Source organism: Lemur catta, chromosome 26 (genome assembly GCF_020740605.2).
Source record: "Lemur catta isolate mLemCat1 chromosome 26, mLemCat1.pri, whole genome shotgun sequence".
Taxonomy (NCBI): domain Eukaryota; kingdom Metazoa; phylum Chordata; class Mammalia; order Primates; family Lemuridae; genus Lemur; species Lemur catta.
This window is the reverse complement of record NC_059153.1, coordinates 4,003,456-4,026,525: the sequence shown is the minus strand read 5'-3', so window position 1 is coordinate 4,026,525 and position 23,070 is coordinate 4,003,456. Positions and strand designations below refer to the sequence as shown.

Here is a 23,070-nt window from a genome sequence, read left to right as displayed (position 1 = left end):
GGTGGGCATAGCAGTGGCTTCATAAAATAATTGTAAGTCAGGAAACAGAATACTTGCCTATTCGTGGAGTAAAACCAGTAATAAATAATTTATTACCTTTAAATGTAAAAATGTGTTTATTCACAATCCTTGAGAAATTACCATTCCTTCAAAAAGTTCTTTATGAACAAAAAAGCCAAGAAAAATTACAGTAGTAGCTTATGCCAAACCAAAAATATACATCTGATGTATACAAACTTTAAAAAGCATTAACACAGGCAATGTGAATATAGAATACCTTTAAAATATTTCCACTGACATAGCTACGACTTAAATTATTTTAAGACACATAAATAATAGCATTACCTAATGTATTATATTTACATATTTAAAGTCCTATTTATTTCTAGGAGATAAAAAAGGAGATAAAACTACAGATGTCATTGCTTAGCAGTTCAAATATTGAAAGGGCCACATGATTTTTTTAAGTACAGCAAGAACTCTTAGTTACTATTTATATCTGGACCTTCCTATATTTTTGAAAACATGCAGTGTCATTGTTGAAAGAAAAAGAAAAGAAAAAAACACTAAGGAAAAACTGAAAAACAGTTTGCTTACTAAAATCATACTCAGTCCTCAGCAAAATCAAGGAAAGCAATTAGGGAGTGTTTTATATCCCTGGCCTTTTATACTGATATGTAAATTTTAGAGAAAAGAGTTAATTGCCTATCACAAAATGCAGTTATATATATTGATATGTTTAGTTTCATCCCATTAAATCACCTTGTACTACAAGGCAAAGAAAAGCTTAATAAAATCAATGGAGCCTTTCATACCAGAAAGGATTTTATTTACTTTGAAATACCCGTATTACCTTTTTAGGTTTTCCTTTCTTTAATCATGCAGAGAATATGTTCTGTGTAAAATCTTTCTAAGATCATTCATTGGAAATATAGAATTTTTAAAAAATAATGGTACCTAGAAACTTAATACTATATATCAATTAACTTAGTCAATATAGTGGCATGTAAGATGAAATGAAAAACCTAAATATATATATTTTCTTAAATATTATTTATGATTATTACCAACTTGAAATGTCCAAATTCTGAAACTTCATTTTTATATTATCCTTTGTTCAGACTGAATCAACATTATCATACTAGGATGCGTAATAAGTATAAAAAGAAGCCAACACTTTAGCATTTCTTAGAGTCATCTACTCAAATTAATTGTGCTTACTGTTAGATAATAAAATTCAAAGAAGTCATAGAAATAAATATAATGCTGGAAAAAGGGAACACTATTCTAAATCTGACTCTGACAATCCTTCCTCACGCTCCCTTCACGTCTGCTGAGAATTAACAAAAAAAAGTCTTAATATTTTTCATAGTTAAATAATGAAATAGGCTTAGTAAAGCATTCAAAGTAATAAAAACTTTTTTAAAAGTGAAAATCTCTAATGGTAAACAGGAATGCTACAAAGAAAAGAGTTAAATTTAACTGGTAACGTGACAGGACCATTAAAGTGGTCTTGAAAAGCAGAAGGCAGATGATGAAATTGCACTTAATTCTGAAGCAATTCAGATCTATCCTATCATCCCTACTCCTCTCTAATAAAATAAGCATTTACAACATGGTTTCTTACCTTCCCCGTACAAAAAGGCTCAGCATAACCATTTATACATTCTAGTTGGTCTTTAACATTTGGTCGTAACTGATAACACAGGGTCACACTATTTTACCCTATCGAGTCTGTTGATCTGCATCAAATTGCCTTATGCCAGAATCAGACAGTTCTAACACAGGATTTACAAATCCAGAATACTCGGAATTGCCATTGTCATCCATTTCGGCGCTAACGAAATCATTCTCCCACTCCAGCCCGTTGGAATCATCAGAGGCCGAGGTAGGATTACTTCCCGTCTTCTTGCTGCTGTACTTCAGTGCTGCCCGGAGAATGTCTTCCTCTGTTTTGGAACGTTCTCTCATCGGAAGCATTCTGTTCATTCCTATGATTTGAACAGAGTTTTTAGAAATCTCAGTGAAGACAAAAAGCTATATTAAGCAACTTCCTAGTTTAGCATTACAGTTCTTATTTAACTATCAGACTTGATTTGTGAATTAACTTAGAGCCAGTCCCATGGAGGCCTTCTTAAGGGAAATTGTTGGGGTTTAATCTTGAAGTATGCCTTAGATAAAAATAAATATTAATACACCAAAAGGCAGTTTTGATGCAACATTGATCATCTGATAAGATGAAATTTCTGAAGAGCCATAAATACTACAGAACGGATGAAGGATTTCAATTGCTATTAGTCTTAGATGACCAAATTGGTATCTCTACCCAGGTGATTATTTCATTTCCCAGAGAATGAAAACCTCTCTAATGGTAATAACAACAACACACACTTTCCCGGTACTTACTAGGTTTCCATTAATGTTACATGCCCTTCACATATATTAATTAATTTAATCTTCAACATCTCTGTGAAGTACAGTACTATCATTATCCTCATTCTGTAGGTGAGGAAACTGAGGCAGAAAGGTTAAGTGATTTGTGCAAAGTCACACGGCTAAAAAGTTGTGGAGCAAGAATTTTAATCCATTCTGGCTCCAAAGTCTATGGTCTTATGCCATTTCTGACTTTATACCACAACAAAGTAGAGATATTTCTATGGGAAATTTTTAGATCTAATTCTGAACAGAATGAAACTGGTTGGTAAAGTGAAAGTGTAAAAAATTTTGGAAGAAAAAAACAATGTCATTTTATTGGCAGAAGGAAGCGAGAGGGGACAGAAAAGAAATTTGAATTTCTAAGTACAGAATCAACACTGGTAAAAGAATTTAAATCTAGGATTGGCAAAGAGATAAGAGAACATCCCTCAATACATTTAATGATTGTGTTTTCTGACCATAAAGAATCAGATCCTACTGTAGTAAAAGAACATTTATATCTGTACCACTGTCGTCTGTCCCTCCTGAAAAATCACACTCAACCCAGTAAAGCAAGTTATTTCTATTGACAAGATAAAAATATGAGCTAGATGCTCATATAATTTTGTGGATTTGTTTCTGTGGATTTATGTACATCAGCCTAGAAGCAGATTTCCAGTGAGCTCTGTTCTCTACCTAGTCTAGTTTAATAAGTCTGATAATAGCTTGAATAACGACCTAGAAAGCTATCTTCAAATCTGACAATGTGGATGACAGAAACAGTAATTAAAAGATCTGAAAGGCTTTAGAACAATTGAACAAGATACTAAAATCATAATCAACTTAAAGTCTCATGATTGGGATCCAAACATGCAATAATGTTAAGTACAGGATTGATAAAATGGTGTCTAGCTGAGAAGACTTAAGAAAGTTGATGCAATCTTGAATAAAGTTATTCAAGTTCCCTGTGTATCTGTTTCTTTATTGATAAAACAAATGGCTTAACTAGAGGATATCTAAGGTCCATTCTATCTCGAAATTCTATTAAATGTTTAATGCTTATTATTTTTCTTAAGGCTCTACATTCTATAACCGAGTCTTCTTTTTTGGATTGCCTATTTCTTAAAGCGAAAATAAAAACTTGGGCATTATTCAATAAAATAGCTTTTTAAAAAAAAAATCAACATTTTAGCTACAATTTTGAGTACTTAATGTGTGCTATACGCTGCATTAAAATTGTGTGTATATATATCTATATATATAAAATTTAATCCTCACAACATTCATCCGTTCATTTGTTCAAACATTTATTGATTGCCTACTATGTGCCAGGCATTTTTAGACCCTAAATATATAACAGCGAAAAATTATATTTTAAAGTAGGTTTAGTATTACCTTTTTATGATCAACAAACTAAGTAACCTGCCTAATGTACTACAGCTATGAAGACATGCCAGCTACAATTTAAACTCATATCTGAGTTACAGCTTCTGTTCTACCAAAAGTACTAACAATTAAATCACTAATTTATAATGAACCAAAAGTTAATTAACTTTTGGCTGTGGACTGCCCACAAGGGAGCAATAATCCTTCATATTGACTAATATCATGGGCTGGAATATAAAAAACTTAACGAACATATATTTTCTAAATTTCAAGAAACAAAAAATTAAGCAACTTTCTAAACAATTTGTCAACAGTGATAGTCACTAATACAATAAAAAATTTTATATGATTTTTCAAGGTCTTGCACTTCTTTCCATTAAATAAAGTAAAAGACCAAGACAGAAGATTTACATATGCCGATTAAGTTAACCTTTCCAGGCAGAATTGTGAATTATAAAATACCTTCTTCATCTTCCCACTCGAGATCTAAGGATGTGCTGTCGTCATTTCCACTAGTGGATTTAGTTTTGGTCATTAAATCACAACTGCTTTCTGTATTTGGTGTCAGAACTGTGGCATCTGAGGAGAGTCCTACAATATACGCCAAATACAATTAGATGCTGCCATCTGTGCTTTTATCATAACAGCCATTTCCTTTTGCAACAACTGTCTCTCTCTAAATATTACTATTCCTTTTAACGTCATAAGAAACATTTCTTAAAGTCATGACATTGGTAAGTTTGTGTTACAAACAGTATAAGGGTTTGATTTCTTTATTTTCCCCCCTTCCTACCTTCCCATCCACCCTCCCTCCTTTCCTTTCCTTCCTTCTCCTCTTCCCTCCTTCCTTCTTTCTTACCATCTAAGCACAACAAACACACAAATTTAAATGAATTATAAACTTTTCAAATATGATGAACTCTAGGTAGTATTTTTAATAGCCAATTACGAAGGGGGACAAAAACCAAAAAAAGAAAAAAAAAAGATAAACGAAAAGCAGCCTACATTTTCAAAAGGAACCACTACTACTATGCTTCCATTACTGGGAAGCACGGGAGCTTTGACTTTGAAATTCGAGGAAATATTTTAATCTTATAAATCAATTTATAATAAGTAAAAATATAAGTACACCTTTCTATTCTTCCTCTCACCATTTTTTTTTTTTTTTGGAAAGGGGAGGGGTGGGATCAGAACAGAAAGGTGTGCTTGACTCCCTGTACGGATCTACAGAAAAAGCCTGAGATTTTTCTTTGCTCCAACTCCTTTTTAAAAAGGGAAGAGGATGATGTTGTATAATTAATGACTACTTAATTGATCTATCTGGGCAACACAAATTGAAGGGCAGAAAGTTCTTCTATAGAAACAGAGCCAGAATCTGCCATCATCTGTTTATTGTGGCATAAAAAACTTAAATGTACAGAAAATACTTTAAAAGACTTACTACTACTTCGAAAAACTTCATACTGTGACTTTATATTTCTCAAACAAGATTCAAAGTCATCTTCTGGTCCTGAACTGTAATAAAAGTGAAATAATTTTTGTATATATTCATAGCAGATGCAACATAACATATGCTTAAGTTAACGACGGCCTTTTGGTTTCAAGACTTAGCTCACACAAACTCCTAACTGCTGTACAGTTAGAATAACCTAATGAAAACAGGTCTTAATTTGGGGTAATCCTGAAGTCAAGTCTCCAAAGCTCAGCCATAGGTCCAGCTTTACAATTTACAATAATGAAGCATGAGCAAGGTTCTTTGACTGGTAGGGATACTCAAGGAAACATGACATTCAAACATCTCTTCCAAAAAATGCTCACACATAAACATTATCATAAAGAAAGAGAGGGAATAAGGAAAACACCAACAACTAAGTCGTAAACAAGTCATCTGAAGGAATTCAGCTATTGTATCACTTTCTACATAGAAGAGGTGATCACTCTTAAAAATGCAATAAAGACAATTTAAATAAACCATGATCACTTTTCAACTTAAAACACTCTCACTTTTTCCAAGACAGTGTCTTTTAGAAGCAATAATTTTTAGGAAATGCATAAATATGAATATGTATGAAAACATCCCGAGGTGAACTGTGCTGTATGTGGAAATAAAATTTTCTACCACAAAGGGAAGAAGAAGTGTGTTTCACTATTTACCTTTGATGTTCTCCATTGTTAGAAGGATGATATCGATGCACAATTCTCTGCCTTTCTTGCTTTAGAAACATAATGTAATACAAAATCACTCTGTTGTTAAATTATATTTTTTAAAACCACTCACATGATACCAAAAAGTATTTTTTCTAGTTTTTTCTAGTTTATAAAAAAAAAAATAATCTTAAAGTTATTCTGCTGAACTCTTTTTCCTCAAATTCATCACTATTCAATTCTATATTCTCTTATTTATGGGTAGAATTTTTCTCAATTTAGCAGTGCATAATCCTAAGTGGTCAGAACATGAAGAATATTATAAAAAAAGTTAACTTTTTAAACAGATACATACTGATGTCCTTAACATTCTTAGTATACCTAAGAACTTCCTAACAACTAACTGGAAGGATGAGGGGCAGAAAAGGAATAGTTAAAACAATACATGAAGTTCTATTCTGGGTGAAGTAAGTAGCAATAAAACAAAGGATTTATAAGACCTGGCTAAGTTGACTCCAAAATAATAAAAGCAACTGACCAGGATTTAGAAGAACTGTCAGACTTGTGGATCTGACAATTATTAGTTTTATATCCCTGGCATGGCCTTTACCTTTTGTTTGTTTACCTGTAAATTACGGATGGCTATATTACTGACCTAGCAAACTCAGGGTTATTATGAAAATCAAATGAATTAGTGGGTACCTGCGTCTGTCTGTGTGTCAGTGTATGTCATATAGACTGTAATGTGTTCCTGTTCAAGTATTTAGTCAGGGAAGAAAAAACTCAGAGAACCCTGGAAATCACCCAAATGGATGCTGCATAGGGAAGGCTTTGTCTTTAAAAGGCAGGCAGTAAACAAGTTATTACACTAAAAAGAGGACTGATATTATAACTAGAAAAATACTTTTATTGCTTAGTAGAAGGTAAAAATTAATTTTTAAACTTTTCCATTATTTAGAACTGACTAAAAAAAAAGACACTCCCCTATATAATTTAATTGATCTTCTGAAACATCGAGAGAGAGCGAGAGAGAGAGAGAGAGAGAGAGAGAAGACACAGTTCACACAGAAATCACATAATAATATGATAGACGTGATTTTTCAGTTTCTCTAAGTTTTGTTAGGTGACATGATCTTTGTCCTACGTCAGTTAACACTACAATAGTGAATCCACACAGGCAAAGTACGGACGACGATACTAAGTAGGATACAGGCTAAGCACTGCTGTGCTTGAACTCTGGCTCTGTCACCTACTAGCCGCAGGAGGATCTCAAGCAAGTTATAAAACATATCTGCCTCTCAGTTTCCTCATTTGTAAAACAGGGATTAAAAACACTGTCTCCTAAGATTGCTGTGAGGATTCAACAAGGTAAAGCACATAAACTGCTTAGAACAGTCCTGGACACTTAGCCAGGGCTCCACAGATGTCTGCCATTCACAGCTGTGAGGCATTATGACACTGCCATGTTACCATGCAGCATGGGAAGCTACGGGCAATCTGTGGCTTTCCCGGATAACACGCCAAAGATCTGTCCAGACCCAAACTCCCCATCCCCCAAGGACACAAGATGAAGATGAGAAATAAACAAAATCCTTATAGGGCAAAATCACACAGCTTGTCCAATTCTAGGAAGCACAAGAAATCCAAGCAGTTTAAGCAGTTTTTTTTAAAAAACACCTCACACAACACTATGAAATGCTTTGGAAACTATACTTAAAGGCTAGTTTTGCAATGTTTTCACTCTAAGAGTGCATGTATTTTTGGAAAAGAATTCTGAATTTTGTAGCGCTAAAATATATCTCTAGGATAAACAGGAATTAGCTACTCCTAATCTAAAGCTAAATTGCATCGTGTATCAAGCATGTACTTTCTTGTTTCTTTCATGTTAAAGATTGACTAATTTGCCTTTAAACTTCCTAAGAGTATATGCATAAATACATTCGGCTGTTAAACAAGAAGCCCTCGATTCTAGAGGAAAAAAAGCCCTGAGATCTGTCAGAGAAAATAAGGAGAAAAGCAGCCCTAATGTGTGTCGGGGTCTTTTCCCCTCACCTCCAAGAGCTTTCGCTGCTTTGCTGCCCTGGCTGCGTCACGCTGTGCAGCGTATAAAGCTTCTTCTTCTAGTCTTAACTTCTCTTCTTGTAAGGCTAACTGTGCATGAACAAAACGATAAGGATTAACAAAAATCAGAACCTGTCTGACTGCTCTACAAATAAAATGTTTCTATTTATAAAATAAAAAATAAAAGTATTAAAAAACAATTGATCTCTACAAAGCATAACAGAATTGAAATTTTGGGGATTGTTCATTTCAATGTCTCCTTTTACATAATAACCCAAATGATATGAAACACATTATCGAATTCTTTAGAAATTGAGTTACAAAGCAGTAGCATCTAATTTGTATAAATACAGAACAGTTTCTTTAGAATGCATGATACAATGATCTTCATTCTCAGCAATCATTCCAACACCTATCACCCTGACAAGTTTAATGGTTTTGGCCCTCATAAGTCCAAAGCAAGATCTTTAAAACTAAGACCAATCACACCATCATCTGCCAAAGTGAACTAAGCTTTCACAAAATTCATGTCTCTCCATCTAATTAACATCTCCTTAATTTTATTACTATAAAATTATTCAAAAGTTACCTTCAAATTTAAGTTCTTGCCATTTATAACAGCATACAAACTGCTTTAGTGGTATCTACTGCATGTCAAAGCTAACTTCAAAGTCTTAAGTCTTTTTTCCTTAGACTAATATTAGCATCTATTATGTAGCTTAAGTTAATGTTTTTGAAATCACTAATTGGTACTAAATAGATATTTAAATGTATAATAGAATATGATTAATTCCATTTAGTCTAGTGATAGCAAAACTATAATTACAGGCCACTTCTATAAATATATTAAATAACACTTATGACTGTTAGAAGCACTTGGTTCACTGAGAACAAATAAACCCAAGACAGAAACACTTTAAAAAAAACTACTTATTGTGAAACAGTAATATTTTTAAAAGTTGGTTTTAAACACAAAGGTGTATATTCTTACCAAAGCTCCTACTTGTGAATTAACAAATTATTTTTTTAAAAGAATGTACTATCTTCATTTTTTGGCAGCATATGATTTCTGATAAATTAAATCAAACTATATAAGAAATTATAATAGGCTGGAATAATTTTACTTTTAAATCATTTTCATATGTGTATCTAAATACAGATCCAATGACCATATGTAATATGTAATGACAACTCTCCCCTACAAATGAAGCCTTATGATAACATATATTTAAGCCACATAAAAGACGATTTACCTCATTTTGAATTTTCTTATCAAGATCTTTCTGTTTTTCAGCAATAGAATCATAATGCCTCTCTCTTAGGTCAATAATTTCTTCTTCAGTAAGAGGCCTAGGGGAAAAAGGAGGGGAACAAAAGAAAGAAAAAGCAAAAAACAAAACAAAACAAAAAACTTCTGATGAGTTTAAGTCCACACAAAACACCCAGAAAGCTAGTGAAATTCTGAAATTTTGCTGTAAAAAATGTATTCAAACAATTTGATACAACTTCAATAGTTAAGAGTAAAGTATACATTCTAATACTTGCTATATGCTAGTATATAAACTGAGAAGATGCTATATTATCAGAGTAGTTTTGAGCACTACAACCACCTTTTAAGAAAAGTGAACTTAATTGAACTTCACTCTGGCTCTGCTTTACATCCAGCCTATGGGTGCATACAATGAACTGTGTCCCAAAATGCTTGTCACGAAATAGAAACTTCAGTACGCTGCACTGTCACCTCAGCCCTCACACCATTCTGGACTCTTAACCCTCATCCATACCCTGCTCCATCCCTCTGGTCTCCCCAGGCCCTTGGTCCTTCCCTTTCCTTCCAGTTTGGCGGAGCTGACCTAGTTCATTACCAACACACCCACCGTCACGCACTCCCATCGCTACACCACATTCACGCAGTTTACTCATATTACGACCGTGGATCATTCCCACGATTAGCCCTTTCTGCCGTGGGCTGCGAGGGAAAAACCAAGGTCAGTTTGGCCCTCAGCCCCCAGCAACAGTCCACTGACTTACACGTAGGCAACTCCCTCTCACATCCTACATTAACAGCTTCAAAATCTTCACATACTCAGGTTCCTTACTCAAACTTTTAAAAGACAATTTCACCCCACTTTAAGAAATGGGGAGCATCAACCATAATTTCCTCAACTTCCTGCCATTCCCCTACTAACTTAATTCTATCCCCCACTTTCTTCCCTCCGTCCTTTAAAGAGGTAATGTTTCTTAACTCGTTGAGGGTCCCTATTACACTTACACTCTTGATACATTCATCACTGAGGCCACCTCCCTTGCCCCACTCCAGAGAATTCTTTGGGACACTGCTATATTAATTAGCACCTCTCTCTAATCTTTTTCTTTTTTTAAAGACAGGGTCTTGCTCTGTAGCCTGGGTTAGAATGCACGCTGTAATCTCAAATTCCTGGGCTCAAGTGATCCTCCTGCCTCAGCCACCTGAGTAGCTGGGACTATAGGTACGTCGCCACCACACCCGGCTAATTTTTTTCTATTTTTAGTAGAGACAGTGTCTCCCTCTGGCTCAGGCTGGTCTTGAACTCCTGACCTCAGGTGATCCTCCCGCCTTGGCCTTCCAGAGTGCTAGGATTACAGGTGTGAGCCATCACGACTGGCCCCCATTTTTGATAATTATAAGAATTTTAAGAATCACCAGCTCAGCTATTAATACTGATGATCTTTCTTCTAATGTAGACACTATGTCTGGGGTTTAAATCCCAGTGTCTAGCACAGTGGTTGGCATATGACAGTTTCTTAATAAATCTTTGGTACACTAAAAAAGGAACATACATTCAAAATACGATACAGTTTATGACAATATTCTCTTGAAATTAAGAACTCTTTTGTGATTTAAAGATGGAGGCTTCTTTTTCAAGTAGTGCATGTAAAAAAATATAAAAAAGCTACTTAAATTATAGTATCAAGGTTCTAGTTACTATTGAAGATGTAAAAAGATTTAATAGATCTAGTTTGAGAATGTCATAAGGAAGGAAAAGGGGGGAAAAGTTAAAAAATTAAAAAGATATTTATCAATAGTAAATGGTTTTAAGAACACTAAAAAACACACGACAGTTAGGTTCTAGGAAAGCACCTGGGCACTTACATATATTAAATTCTTTAATGTTCAAAACAATCTGTTGAGATATGCATTACTTGCCTCAACCTTTCAGAAAGAAAAAAACTAAGGTTCTGAAATGTAAACTGTTCAATGTCTCAAAGCCAGTAAATGACAGAGCCTGAACTCTAACAGAACTTCTTACAGTTCATATAAAAGTTATTATTTTTTTAAAGTCTTACCTATGACTGCTTCCTGGGCTCTCCCCCTGCACAAAAATTAATTAAACAGTTAAAAGAATTCTCTAGCTGGATTCTATTTAAGACAATTACATTTTTATTTAGCTAAAAAATTTTCTACTTACCTATTTTTATCACAGTAAATAAATTTCATTATTGAAAGTGAAACAAAAAGCTTTAAAATTTTACTATTTTTCAAAGGTGAAATTTAGTTTATTATCTAGCTTAATTATGTATCAACCATTTGCTGGATATTTCTTAATTTTTTTCTAACAATTATTTCTTATATACCAAATGAACTGGGTCAGGATGGTATTAGACAACATATTCTCTACGTCTTCATCATTTACAGTTGATCCTCATTATTTGGATTCCATATTTGCAAATTTGCCTACTTGCTAAAACATATTTGTAAGCTTTCTTGGCCACTGGAGGACATGCCCAAAGTAGTGAAAAATCTTAATAAGCTTCGTTCAGGGATGAGTTAGTGCTGTTGCCTGTAAGTTCAAAGTTAGTGAATCAACAATATATACTAAATAAGGTGTCTTAAACAGAAACACACAAAAAACAAGTTTATATTATATACTGATTGGCTGATGAAAATGTTGTGACCGCTGGCTTACAGGATCCTAACCCTGCATTTCCCCTGGGAGTAATGCTTCAGTGTTCACTAATTTAGCATTTATGATGACTTTATAGAACATAATTCCAACAAATAATAAAAATCAACTTTTTGTTTTCTTTAACAGGATTATGAATTATCTATAGTTTTGTCCTCCACAAAAAGCATAAAAGCATAAACTATTTTCAATATTGATTCAGGTTTATGCATATTCCTTAACACATTTAAACTACTTTATTTACATCTGACAGTTAAAATATACGACTAAGTTAACAGCAGGAATAAAATTTCAAATGGTCCACATTAGTTTAGGAAATAGTACAACAAAACAGGATGACACTCAACTAAACTAAACACAAAATGTGACATGAGAGGGGAAAAAGTGGTTAGCAAAAACAACAAAAATCTCTCAATCAACCAACCAAATAAAAAGCATCTTAGGAAAACACAAGGAATCACAAGTTCTTATGAAAAGCAGTATGATGCTGGAATGAACTATGCTGGAGGCTGGAAGAACTCTTATATTTAGCACTTGTCAGAAGCTTTAAAAATATGTGGCCAGTGTTTGCTTAAACTCTTTAAAAGAAAAAGACATGGAGATTAAAGTGAGCTTTGAAAAGGGAAAGAAATAGGTCCCATGAAAATGGGTGATATTTTAGTGAGAAAACAAAAGGTAAAATGGTTTCTAAAATGTGTTCTACGAGATCATAAATATATATTATTATTTTAAAAAAGAATTTATACCTATATTAATTTGGGAAATGCTGAGTTGAATAATTTTGTTTAACCACAGTTCTTCTCAGAGCCTTTTTATATGCTAATTTATGATTTGACACTAATATTCCAAATACATTCTGAGAAGTGCTGGGCTAAACAATAATTTAAATTTTTAAAGGAAAGATTTAACACATGTTCTTCTTTCCCTAGGAAACAAAGATGAAAAAGGTCAGAACTTGCAGTGTTCTGGTCTAACTAAATTTAGAGATGTAGAAAATAGGCTCCAGGGAGGTTAAGTAATTTGCACAAACTCATACAATCAGTGAAGGTGGAAATTAGCACACAAACCAGAGCTCTTCCAGCTATACCAGTGCCTAAGAGATATACACCACATTGCTTCTCGGCTTTTTGGCTAAGATCAAGTGTAGACATGTACACTACATTCTGCTGATTCTAAAATGTATTATTTTTTTCATATTTTAACATTTCTGTTTTGGGGCTACATCTTAAAACTGGCTGAGTTTTATATGAGATGAAATATAGAAAATCAACATAAAAGATAACTGATAGGAATTTATGCATGCTTATTCTACAGTCAGTTTCTGACTTTAACCATTATTTCTTTTTCCTTTCTCATGTCATATTTTATGTTTAGTGTAGCTGAGTGTCATCCTGTTTTGTAGTACTTTTACCAGAAGACAGAATGGTCAGAAGCCGACTGTAGAATAAACATGCATAAATTCCATCCCCAGAAATACATGAAAATTATAATTAAAGAAAGAGTCTATTCTGGATTGTTGAGGTATTTTACCTACCTAAAGGCAAAAGATTAGAAATATCACTTTTTGAAGTTCGAGTTCTATATAATGCTTTAAAACCTGTATGTGTGGGTATATACTATTATTATATATGTTACATAGTAAAAAGTTCTGGATTATTTGCTAATATAAATTAGTAAAAGAAGAAAATGATACGAAAAGACTAAAAAGTAAACATAAAAAACAGAAATTAAAATTCTGAAACAAAATTTAAAAATACTGTAAAAATTATTAATTATTAGAACTAATGAGATGATTAATGAGAATAACAAATACAGGTTTTACACTACTATGGAAATACTTACTTCATCACTTTCTACTAGATTCTCAAACTGAAAGAACAAAAAAGTAAGTGTTAGGAGGGATATCTATCTACAGTACATATCTCACAAGAAATTATATCACTTTTTTACCTTAAAAATAATATACCTTTATAAGATATTTAAGTCAAGTGCCTTTTTATATATCATCTCATTTGATATTTTAAACAATCCTACAAAATGGCCAATGCAAGCAAATATACAATAGTATATTTATGACTTTATAAAAATGAAAATCAAAAAGGAGAATTACAGTAATTTTCTACATAAATCAGAACTGAAACTTTCACCTGAATTGAATATTTCATACAGGTATCTTAAATCCACACTATCAGAATTTTCCACTTCAGTTCAAAACAAATTATTTAATGTCAGAAGGAAAATAAAAGAAACAAGGGCTAAAAAGATAACCAAATAAAAATTTCTCTAAGTGTTTATAATTATTCATCTAGTCATTCATACAATTATTTACTGAAAATCTACTAGATGGTAGTCACTGTCCTCATATACAATCTTTCTAGAGATAGTAATGTTAATTCCTGTAACGTAATTAATGCTATTATGTCGATGACCTAATGAAAGTCATTAGTATTAAATTATATTATTAAAATATTTGCATTTTAAATATACTTGATAAATAACCACTTGAAAGAAAGAAGAGTATTTTATTGTTAATATTGTTTTGTTTGAAGATTGAGAGAAAACAATGAATTCAAAAGGTTTAGAAAATGAAAGAATCTCTCTAAAGAGATGATAAAACTGTACAAAACTACCATCTTTATTTTTTTTACTGGTTGTGATTTTTTAAAAAACTAATTCCTGCTTTACATGCTTCCTTATTAAAACAGAAGGCAGTGAAGTACTGTTCAAGCTTTGGAGCCAGGCAGTTTTGGACTGGAATTTAGGTTCTGCCACTTTGAGGTTTTGTAATGTAGCCCAATTTCTCCACCTGTCTAAGCCTCTGATTTCTCATCCACTAAGAGGGTGACTACCACCTGTTTACAATAGAGCTGTAGTAAGAATTATGTGCAATGACATTCCTAACCTATAATGGAACCAGAGTAGCTGGTTCACAGTAGAGAATGAATGACAGCATCTATTATTATGTTTTATATACAAAGATAAAGTGACTTAGTGATTCTGCCATGGAGTTGCTTAAATCAATTTGCTGCTTTGATTCTGCTACATCTCCCTGCTGGAGCAGGCCAACTACCTTTCCTTATAACTGCTGTCATGGTGAGCCACTAGGACTGAGAGAAGAATACCTGCAGCCTGGTTTGTGTAGGGGAAAACAAATAAAACCAAAAATCAAATCTTAAGAAGAACAGGACCTTCATCTGCAGATTTCTCCCTATTTTCTCCTCCTTCCCACTGCCACAATTCTTTCTCTCTTCACTAGCACCAGCAATATTGAAATACAGTCCATACTAAATTTGGGTCCAGATCCTTCCCCCCTTAACAACAACAAAAAGGTCCCTTCTGTCCTTCTGAAGCTACTGTTAATCCAATCAAATTCATGACTACTTACCTCTATAGTTAAGTGCTCACCTCTTGAGCATGTTCTAAAATACTTGGATCTGGGAAGAAAAACAGAAACACGACTCTAAAATGGAATTAATACAGTGGCACAAAAACATTTCTTAAGAGCAACTTTAAATTCTCTAGTATATAGGATCTTATATTTATAAAAAGGAATAACCAAATTTACCTAAGAAAACGGGCCACATATTTAAACTCTGTTATGAGTTTAAATGTTTAGTCAATCAGTATTTTTTTCTATTGGTACTAATATTTACTAAACCTGTAATAACAAATTAATTTATTTACTATATAGAACAGAATACATTTTAAAATTTATCTCATTATTTTTATTATATAAAGTAAAATACCTTATTAAAAATACTGATCTGTTAAATAATATATAATAAAAGTATATTCCCAGTTTTGTTAAACATACATAAAACATCAAGAACTAAAAGGATATATGTCAATATGCTAAGAGTAGTTATCTTCGGATGGTGGAATCATATATCTCTATACAAGGCTTTTTATTCTGTTCCCATGCCTTCACAAATAAAAGAAGAAAAACAATGCATATACATGTCAACCAAACAATCCATTACATTAATTTTTCCAACTAGGGCCAATTATTGACTTTTGTTTTAATCATTCTCTTCAGCTCCTACTAGAGAAACTTACATGTAGTCAAGCATCAATCTTCTTTATTATACCTGCTCCAAAGATATGTCTGTACTTTAACTACTACAGTATCAAAGTGGGTATAGGATAGAGCCACTCAAACTGCTTTACTACTGGAAGTGCCAGCAGATTATAAGACTTTCACCCATAATGTGGTTCCCGTCATAGCTGCCAAGAGTGATGGCAGAGAACTCCACCCACCCACCCCATGCCTCACCCATAGGGACCCAAATTCAAACTAGGGGTTCTTAACATGTTAGGATTCTTGCATAGAAAGTGGGATAAAGCAGGGATGGGTAATGGGTACTAAAACATAGTTAGACAGAATGAACAATATCTGATAGCATAACAAAGTGACCATAGTCAACAATATATTATGGTACACTTTAACTACAAGAGTGGAACTGGAATGTTCCTCACACAAAGAAATGATAAATGCTTGAGGTGATGGATGCCCCAATTACTGATTTGCTTATTACAGACTGTATACCTGTATCAAAACATTGCATGTACCCTGTAAACATATACAACTATTATGTACCCATAATAATTAAAAATTAGAAATTAAAAAAAAAAAGAAATGGGAAGAACCCCTGGGTTAGGACAGGTCACAGTGGTTTGTGTTATGTGTACATGTGAGTATGGAGGGGATTGATTTAGTGACAAAGAAAGGCATATTATCACGACTGAAAAATAAAAATAGCAGTGAAATTATAGGCACTATTTTTTCTGCTACAATCTTTATCTGCTGATAGATGCAAAGTTGTGTTATTGTCCATTAAGAGATCATTGGTAAAAAGCAAAGAACTTGGTACTGGCATCCCATAGATCTCATGGAATGCAGTCAACATAAACACCATATCCTTCATTCTCCAACTACCTAGTGCTTCTACTCTCCTTTCTTCCTCACCTCTCAAACAAAAACAGAAATGAGTTGAACCTTCCAGTAGCACTGCGTTCTCGCATTAGGACTGCTACGTAAGTGCTGTATGCTTCTCTCCTAGCAATCATCACTCTCTTCCCTGAAGGACAAATCTGTCTGTAATTAATCTATTTCCTCAAATTATAGGTTTACTGAGTGGTATAACTGAATAATGAAATAAAGTTCAGTAATACTAAGTATCTTAATATAAGCCGTCAGTATGACTTGACTACTACAGTGAACACTGTTCAAGGGAAGTAACAGTGGCACTACGCTCACATCAGACTGCAGAACACTCTGGTTCTCTTCCACTGATACATAGATATTACAAGCTCACTTTAATAGAAGCCAAGAGGGTTATCTGTTGCCAGTGTCTCCCTTTCCTGTCCCCTCTATCCATACCCAGCTACAATGAGGACAATCATGTTCTTACATAACTCTAACACCCCGACCAAGCTAGACCACAGTCAGTCCCCAAGACCTCATTTGATTGGTTCTCGGTTATCTGGAAACTGAGCAGGGAGAGACAATATGCTCCTGGGAGCTCTAGAGAGCTTCCTGACAATGTGCAACGAGAGGAATGAAATCAACTGAAAAAGTGCGCTGACAGCACTGAAGTTGCCCCTAAGGGCCAGCGGCAACTCTGCCCTGCTCACTGTGGTTATTACCTGAGAAATCGAATATCCCTATAATATAGTCTACCTGTGCCTAAGATAGTTTGATCTGGGCTTCTGTCCTCACAACCCAAGTCCTAACTAATAAACAAACAAGTCTAAGTGATATAATGACAAATGAGCAAATTAAGAATAGCAATAAACAATTAAAATGGAAGATAAATAAAAAAGCAAAGTAAGTTTAGAAAAAAAAAAATCCAAGCTTTCCTTTTAAAATTGATCAGACTGAATGAAACCTTGTTCACAAAAGGTATATACTGACTCCTGCAACTGTGAAAGCTAAGATTATATTGATAAATTAATGTAAATATTCAATTTGGCAAACTCAGGGGCAACATTTCTATCAGAGGAGCTTTATCCTGTGATTTATCTGAAATAAGTTAAGAAGTGTTTTAATACATTTATATATTTATGAATTATGGATGTCTACTTTTTATGTGTTCAAACATTGTTGGTGCCTGCATAGAAGCCCCAGACGAGTGCAGTCAATAATAAACTACCCTGATGTTTCACATTTTCTACCTCAACAGTTTTATTCTAGAGTGAGGAGTGAGGCACTTAGCAATCCTTCCCTACTTGCTCCTGGGTAAAGATGAGAATACAAGTGAAGGGGAAGCAGAACAACTGGGGAGAGGAAAGGAGACGCTTAACTATTTCAGAGCTCAGACTGAGAAGACTGAACTCATTAGTATACATGGGCCAAATAAAATGCTTTTCTTTATAAGTTATACAGCCTCAGGTTTTTCTTTATAGCAACCCAAATGGACTAAGACAACCTGATACTATCTATTGGAGGGTAATAATTTACGAAAAAAGTTAACATACTAATATCTATTTGAGTTAAGTTTTTTGAAATTCAAATAGCTTCAATATTAATCTTTTAATGTTTTTCTCACTGATTTATATTCTGACATGATTTTTCTGAGTGACAGAACAAAGAGTGATAGTACAGATACCCAAATATAGAATTGCATATAATACCGAGTATATAAATGGACATTATGTTGCACATTTGAATGCCATGTAATTCAACATGATGTCAATGAAGGAAAAAAGATCGTGAAATTTAGCTATAGGAAATAGGAAGCAGATGGAAGTTGTTAAGAAAGGGAATGCTGAGATCCAGTATGGGTTTTAGAAAGCGTAACTCATGACAGACAGGAAGGGAGGATGGGCTGAAGCATGAAAGATCCAGAAGGGAGAGCAGTCTGGAAGCTGCTGACTAGGCAACTTGGAAGGCAATATTTAAGGCAGAAGTACAGAAGAAGGAGATAGGTTCAGTATGTATAAGAGACTGAATAGAACACATACAGATTAAATTGAATAATATCCAAGAGTAGGTCTTCGGCAGGCAACCGAAAAGAAGTTTGAAATTTGGAAGTGGTGGTGCTGAAATTATAAGAATAGAAGAAATTTCTTCAGGGGTAGGTGATGTGAAGGGAATTAAATAAAAAAGAGAAAAGACAGAGGAAAACTCCACATTTAATAGGCAGATAGAATAAGAACAGCCAGGAGAGAAACAGGAAAAGAAAACAAAAATAATGTTGCAGAGGTCAAGTGCACAGCTTCAAGAAAAAGAGAATAGCTATGTGTCCATTTAGGAGTTACCAAAAAAGAAAAAAAAAGTAAAAAGTAAATAAATAAAAAAGAAGAGTAGCTTATTACACAGCATAAAGTGTCAAGTTGTTGAGACATATTCCTAAAATCTTCTAGTGAGAAAGTGCAAGATAATGCACTGAGAGAGGCAGCAGCCAAACATTTATCTACATAATAAAGAGCCACGAGCTATTAGTGGTTAAGAACAAGAGCTCTGAATTTAGAGGGACTTGGGCTGCAATCCCAGCTCTGCTATGGTGGGCAAGTTAAACTTTCTAAGCTTCCGTTTTCAACCTATAATGTATATAATCGTACTTATCCGCCTCATAGGATTGTGGGGAGGAATAAATGAGATAACGTAAAGTACTTAGCACAGCCCTGGCACATAGGAAGAACTGAATGTTAGCAGCTATTATTAAGATCACTTTTACCAGGAAAGGAAAAGCAAATCATTGTAAACTATTGCCTGAAAGGTACTTTGCTGTGGGAGCCAAAAGGCCAACAAATGTTAAACATCAATAAGGACATAAAACACGATCATACCTTTACATCAAAACTGTAATATATCTTAACTGGAACCACTGTGAGGAATTACACAGTAATATAAAGATGGGGATTAAAATACAAAACAACGAAACTTAACTGGGTCTTCAGTATGAGAAGGGAAAAAAAAACCTAAGAAAGGGACATGATAAAACTCTACATGAAAGACTCACCCAGATAAACAGAACTGACCAGTAGACGATGCCCTGTAGAATGTGTTGGTAGGCAAAACTCCTTAGTGAAGAAGTATGACTCATTAAGATGTTTAAATTTTCTTCCTTAAAGATATTTAATTTCCTCTGCTTTAATCATCAAATAACATACCTCAACACTGATATTTATATCTTGACTGGTCAAACAGATATTCTAGAATACAAAATACTAGAGTTGCCTAGTATTTTATAAATTTAAAAAATTGGTAATTCTGGTTTTAAGATTGAATAGTGTAAAGTGAGTGATCAGATTTTGAGATATCCCTGGGAAATCTGCAAGGCTAAGAAACCAGGCCCTAGATCACAAAGCATTCCTGTGAAGTCCAGCTTAAATCAGGCTTAAAAAGCCACGGATGCCCTCTTCTAACTGTGGTTACTACAGTGACATACAAGACCAAATCAAGTTTTTGTGATTACTCCTAAACTTTTTCACCCTTAGAAGAACTACTGGTTTACTAGTTAACTATTGAGACCTATGCTTGAAAGAAAATCAAAGGTAACAAGTGATGGAAAAAAAAAAAACAACTAAACTGAGAGGCAAAGTTTAACTTTATTATGTAAATAACTGTGTCTACCTGTCTCTACATGCTTACTGGAAGCTGCTAACACAATATCAAAATCAATGTTAAACAATAAGTTAATCAGAAGATTCAAGTAATGGAACTGTCAAAACCTATGTTTATGGACTAAAAGTAACAGGATCAATACCAGCATTACATGGTTTTAGATGACAGTGTGCACAATTCACAGACTCTCTTTGTCTCAACAGGACTTTGTTCAAGGAGTTTTGCCTACAGAGTATAGATCCAACTACAGATTGAGTATACTTAATCAGAAAAATCCAAAATCCAAAATGCTCCAAAATTATTTTTTTTTGAGTGCCAACATGATGCTCAAAGGAAATGCTAATTGGAAAATTCTGGATTTTGGATTTTCAGATAATGCAAACATTCCAAAATCTGAAAAAATTCAAAATCCAAAACACTTCTGGTCCCCAAGCATTTCAGATAGGAGATACCCAACCTGTATTATGTTTTTATGGCACATCTACAGACAATTAACACTCAGTGATTCACTGATTTCCTCCTGCTGCTTCCCTACTCTGCCAAGCTCATGTGCTCAGGGAGCAGAATCTACAATTTCAATGCTATACTCTAAGGAAAACATAATTAGTTTGTAAAATTACATGAAAAAAGCCAAAAATCCCACAGATAACATATGATGCCAACTATAGTTTTTTTCTTAACCATTTACAATGTAAGAAACTTTTTTAAAAGTTAGAATTTAACACAAGTTGTGTTAGAATTCAGTACAACACAACTACAGATTATAATAAAGCCAAAGATTGTGTGCCATCTCAGGCAAGTCTACTTAAGCAGCTTGACTTTATGGTTGTATTAACACACAAAAATTAGAAGTACATATATTAGATGACAAGATAGAACAACTGCCATGTCCCCATGAACAACAAGAGCTCATAAATCAGGGAAATCAAAATATTAAACTAAGCACAAAATCTGAAAATCCTTACTCTTCCATTCTAGGAATACTTAGTGTAAAACCTTAGCTACTTTGTATCAAAAAGGTGTGTCACAGTGCCCAATGAATGAATGAGAAAATCACATTTTAAGATCTCCATTACCAAATGATTCAAATTATACATCATTTAGTCTTACTTTGTTTATGCTGGACACCTTATCACCTAACAATGCTGATTAAATGGGACAAATCCCGAAACTGTAGGAATCCGTTTCAGAAAGTGAAAATACTCTTATTCCTTACCCAAAGTGGCTTGACTCAGATTTTCAATTCTGGGTTTGAATTCCTGGGGGATATTTAATAACAGCGACAACAAGGCCGACCCCAAAGGAATCTATTCTCACTTTTCCAATATCCCACGAAATAAAAAAAAAAACCCACAAAAATGGAATTCTGAAATTCTGCTATTCCGTGTACGGTGTGCACAGAAACACCCAAGCATTGCCCAGTTGCACTCAAGTAGAGCGAGCTCAGGACTGCGATTCCCCTAGAGTTACAGCGTGTGGGGAGCAGTCAGGACACGGCATTCCTCTTGAAATTTCAAAAAATTAATAGGGAAAAAGTGCACACTGCCTCTCCTGCTGTCAGCACCGAGAATCTGAATGCTCTCTGCAAACCCGGCCACTTGGCAAGTCTTTGCACCCATCAAGGAGTTCATGAGCGTCTGGAGCCTTGTTTTACTCCAGCTCCCAAACAACCGGCTTCTCCATTAAACCCATCTGGGGCATCGACTGCAGAGCCGGGTCCCCCCTGCCCGGCCCGGGCTGACGACAGGGTCAAAGGCAGAGGCCCCAGCGTTAAACCCCGGCCCCACGCAGGGCGTGTCCGGGGGACCCGCCGCCCACCGGCGCGGGCTGCCCCTCGCTTCCCCGAGGTGACGCCCCCCGTGACTCCGTCCCCGCGTGCCCGGGCGCCCGGCAGGAGCCCCGCGGGGGCGACACGAGCGACAGCCCGGCCCGTCCTCTGCGTGTTCCCGGGGGAGGCCCCGAGACCCGGCCCCCGCCCTGCCCGGGGCCTCCGCGACGACCCCCCGCTCGCCGCGGGACGGGGCAGGGGGTTCCCGGGCCGCAGCCGAGCGGGAGGAGCCCCGGGCCCGTCCCCGCGGTCTTACCCGCCGCCGCCGCCGCCCGCGCGCCGCAGCCGCCCCGCCGCCTTGCGGAGCAGCCCGAAGCACCGCGCCCAGCAGCAGTTCCCCATCGCATGCCGCCCCGGCGCTGCGCTGCTCGTCCTCCTCCCGCTCGGAGCCCGGGCCCGGGCCCGGCAGCCGCATCCGCGCGGCGCGAGCCAAAGCGGGGTCCGGGGACCGAGGGCGGCGCGGGGGTCCGAGGGGACCTGAGGGAAGAGGCGCCCGGAACAAAGGCGGCGCCTACTCCGGCGGGAGCCGAGCCGCCGCCGCGCGAGGGACGAGCGCAGGGCCGCGGGCACTGGAGCCCCTCGCTCTCCGCATGGCCCCGTGTCGCCTCGGCTCCCGGGCCAGCCCCGGTGACCGCCTCCACCCGCAGCGGACGCCGGTCCCCACGAGCCGAGCGCCCAGCCCCGCCTTCCCGCGCGCCCAGGCCCCGCCGCCGCAGCCGCCA

At 35.8% G+C, this 23,070-nt stretch overlaps 1 protein-coding gene across 1 annotated transcript; it reads right to left on the bottom strand.

Annotated features, from left to right (window-relative positions):
* Positions 1 to 97: 97 nt before the first annotated feature.
* AP1AR (adaptor related protein complex 1 associated regulatory protein) lies at positions 98 to 23,019 on the bottom strand. Its single transcript, XM_045537490.1, has 10 exons — positions 22,605 to 23,019; positions 15,337 to 15,385; positions 13,794 to 13,820; positions 11,335 to 11,360; positions 9,261 to 9,357; positions 7,999 to 8,097; positions 5,956 to 6,014; positions 5,243 to 5,316; positions 4,264 to 4,392; positions 98 to 1,991 (listed from the first exon to the last, which is right to left on the bottom strand). Exons 1-10 carry the CDS (start codon positions 22,688 to 22,690, stop codon positions 1,726 to 1,728), a joined length of 912 nt encoding a protein of 303 aa, XP_045393446.1. The 5' UTR covers positions 22,691 to 23,019; the 3' UTR covers positions 98 to 1,725.
* Between the last annotated feature and the right edge of the window lie 51 nt (positions 23,020 to 23,070).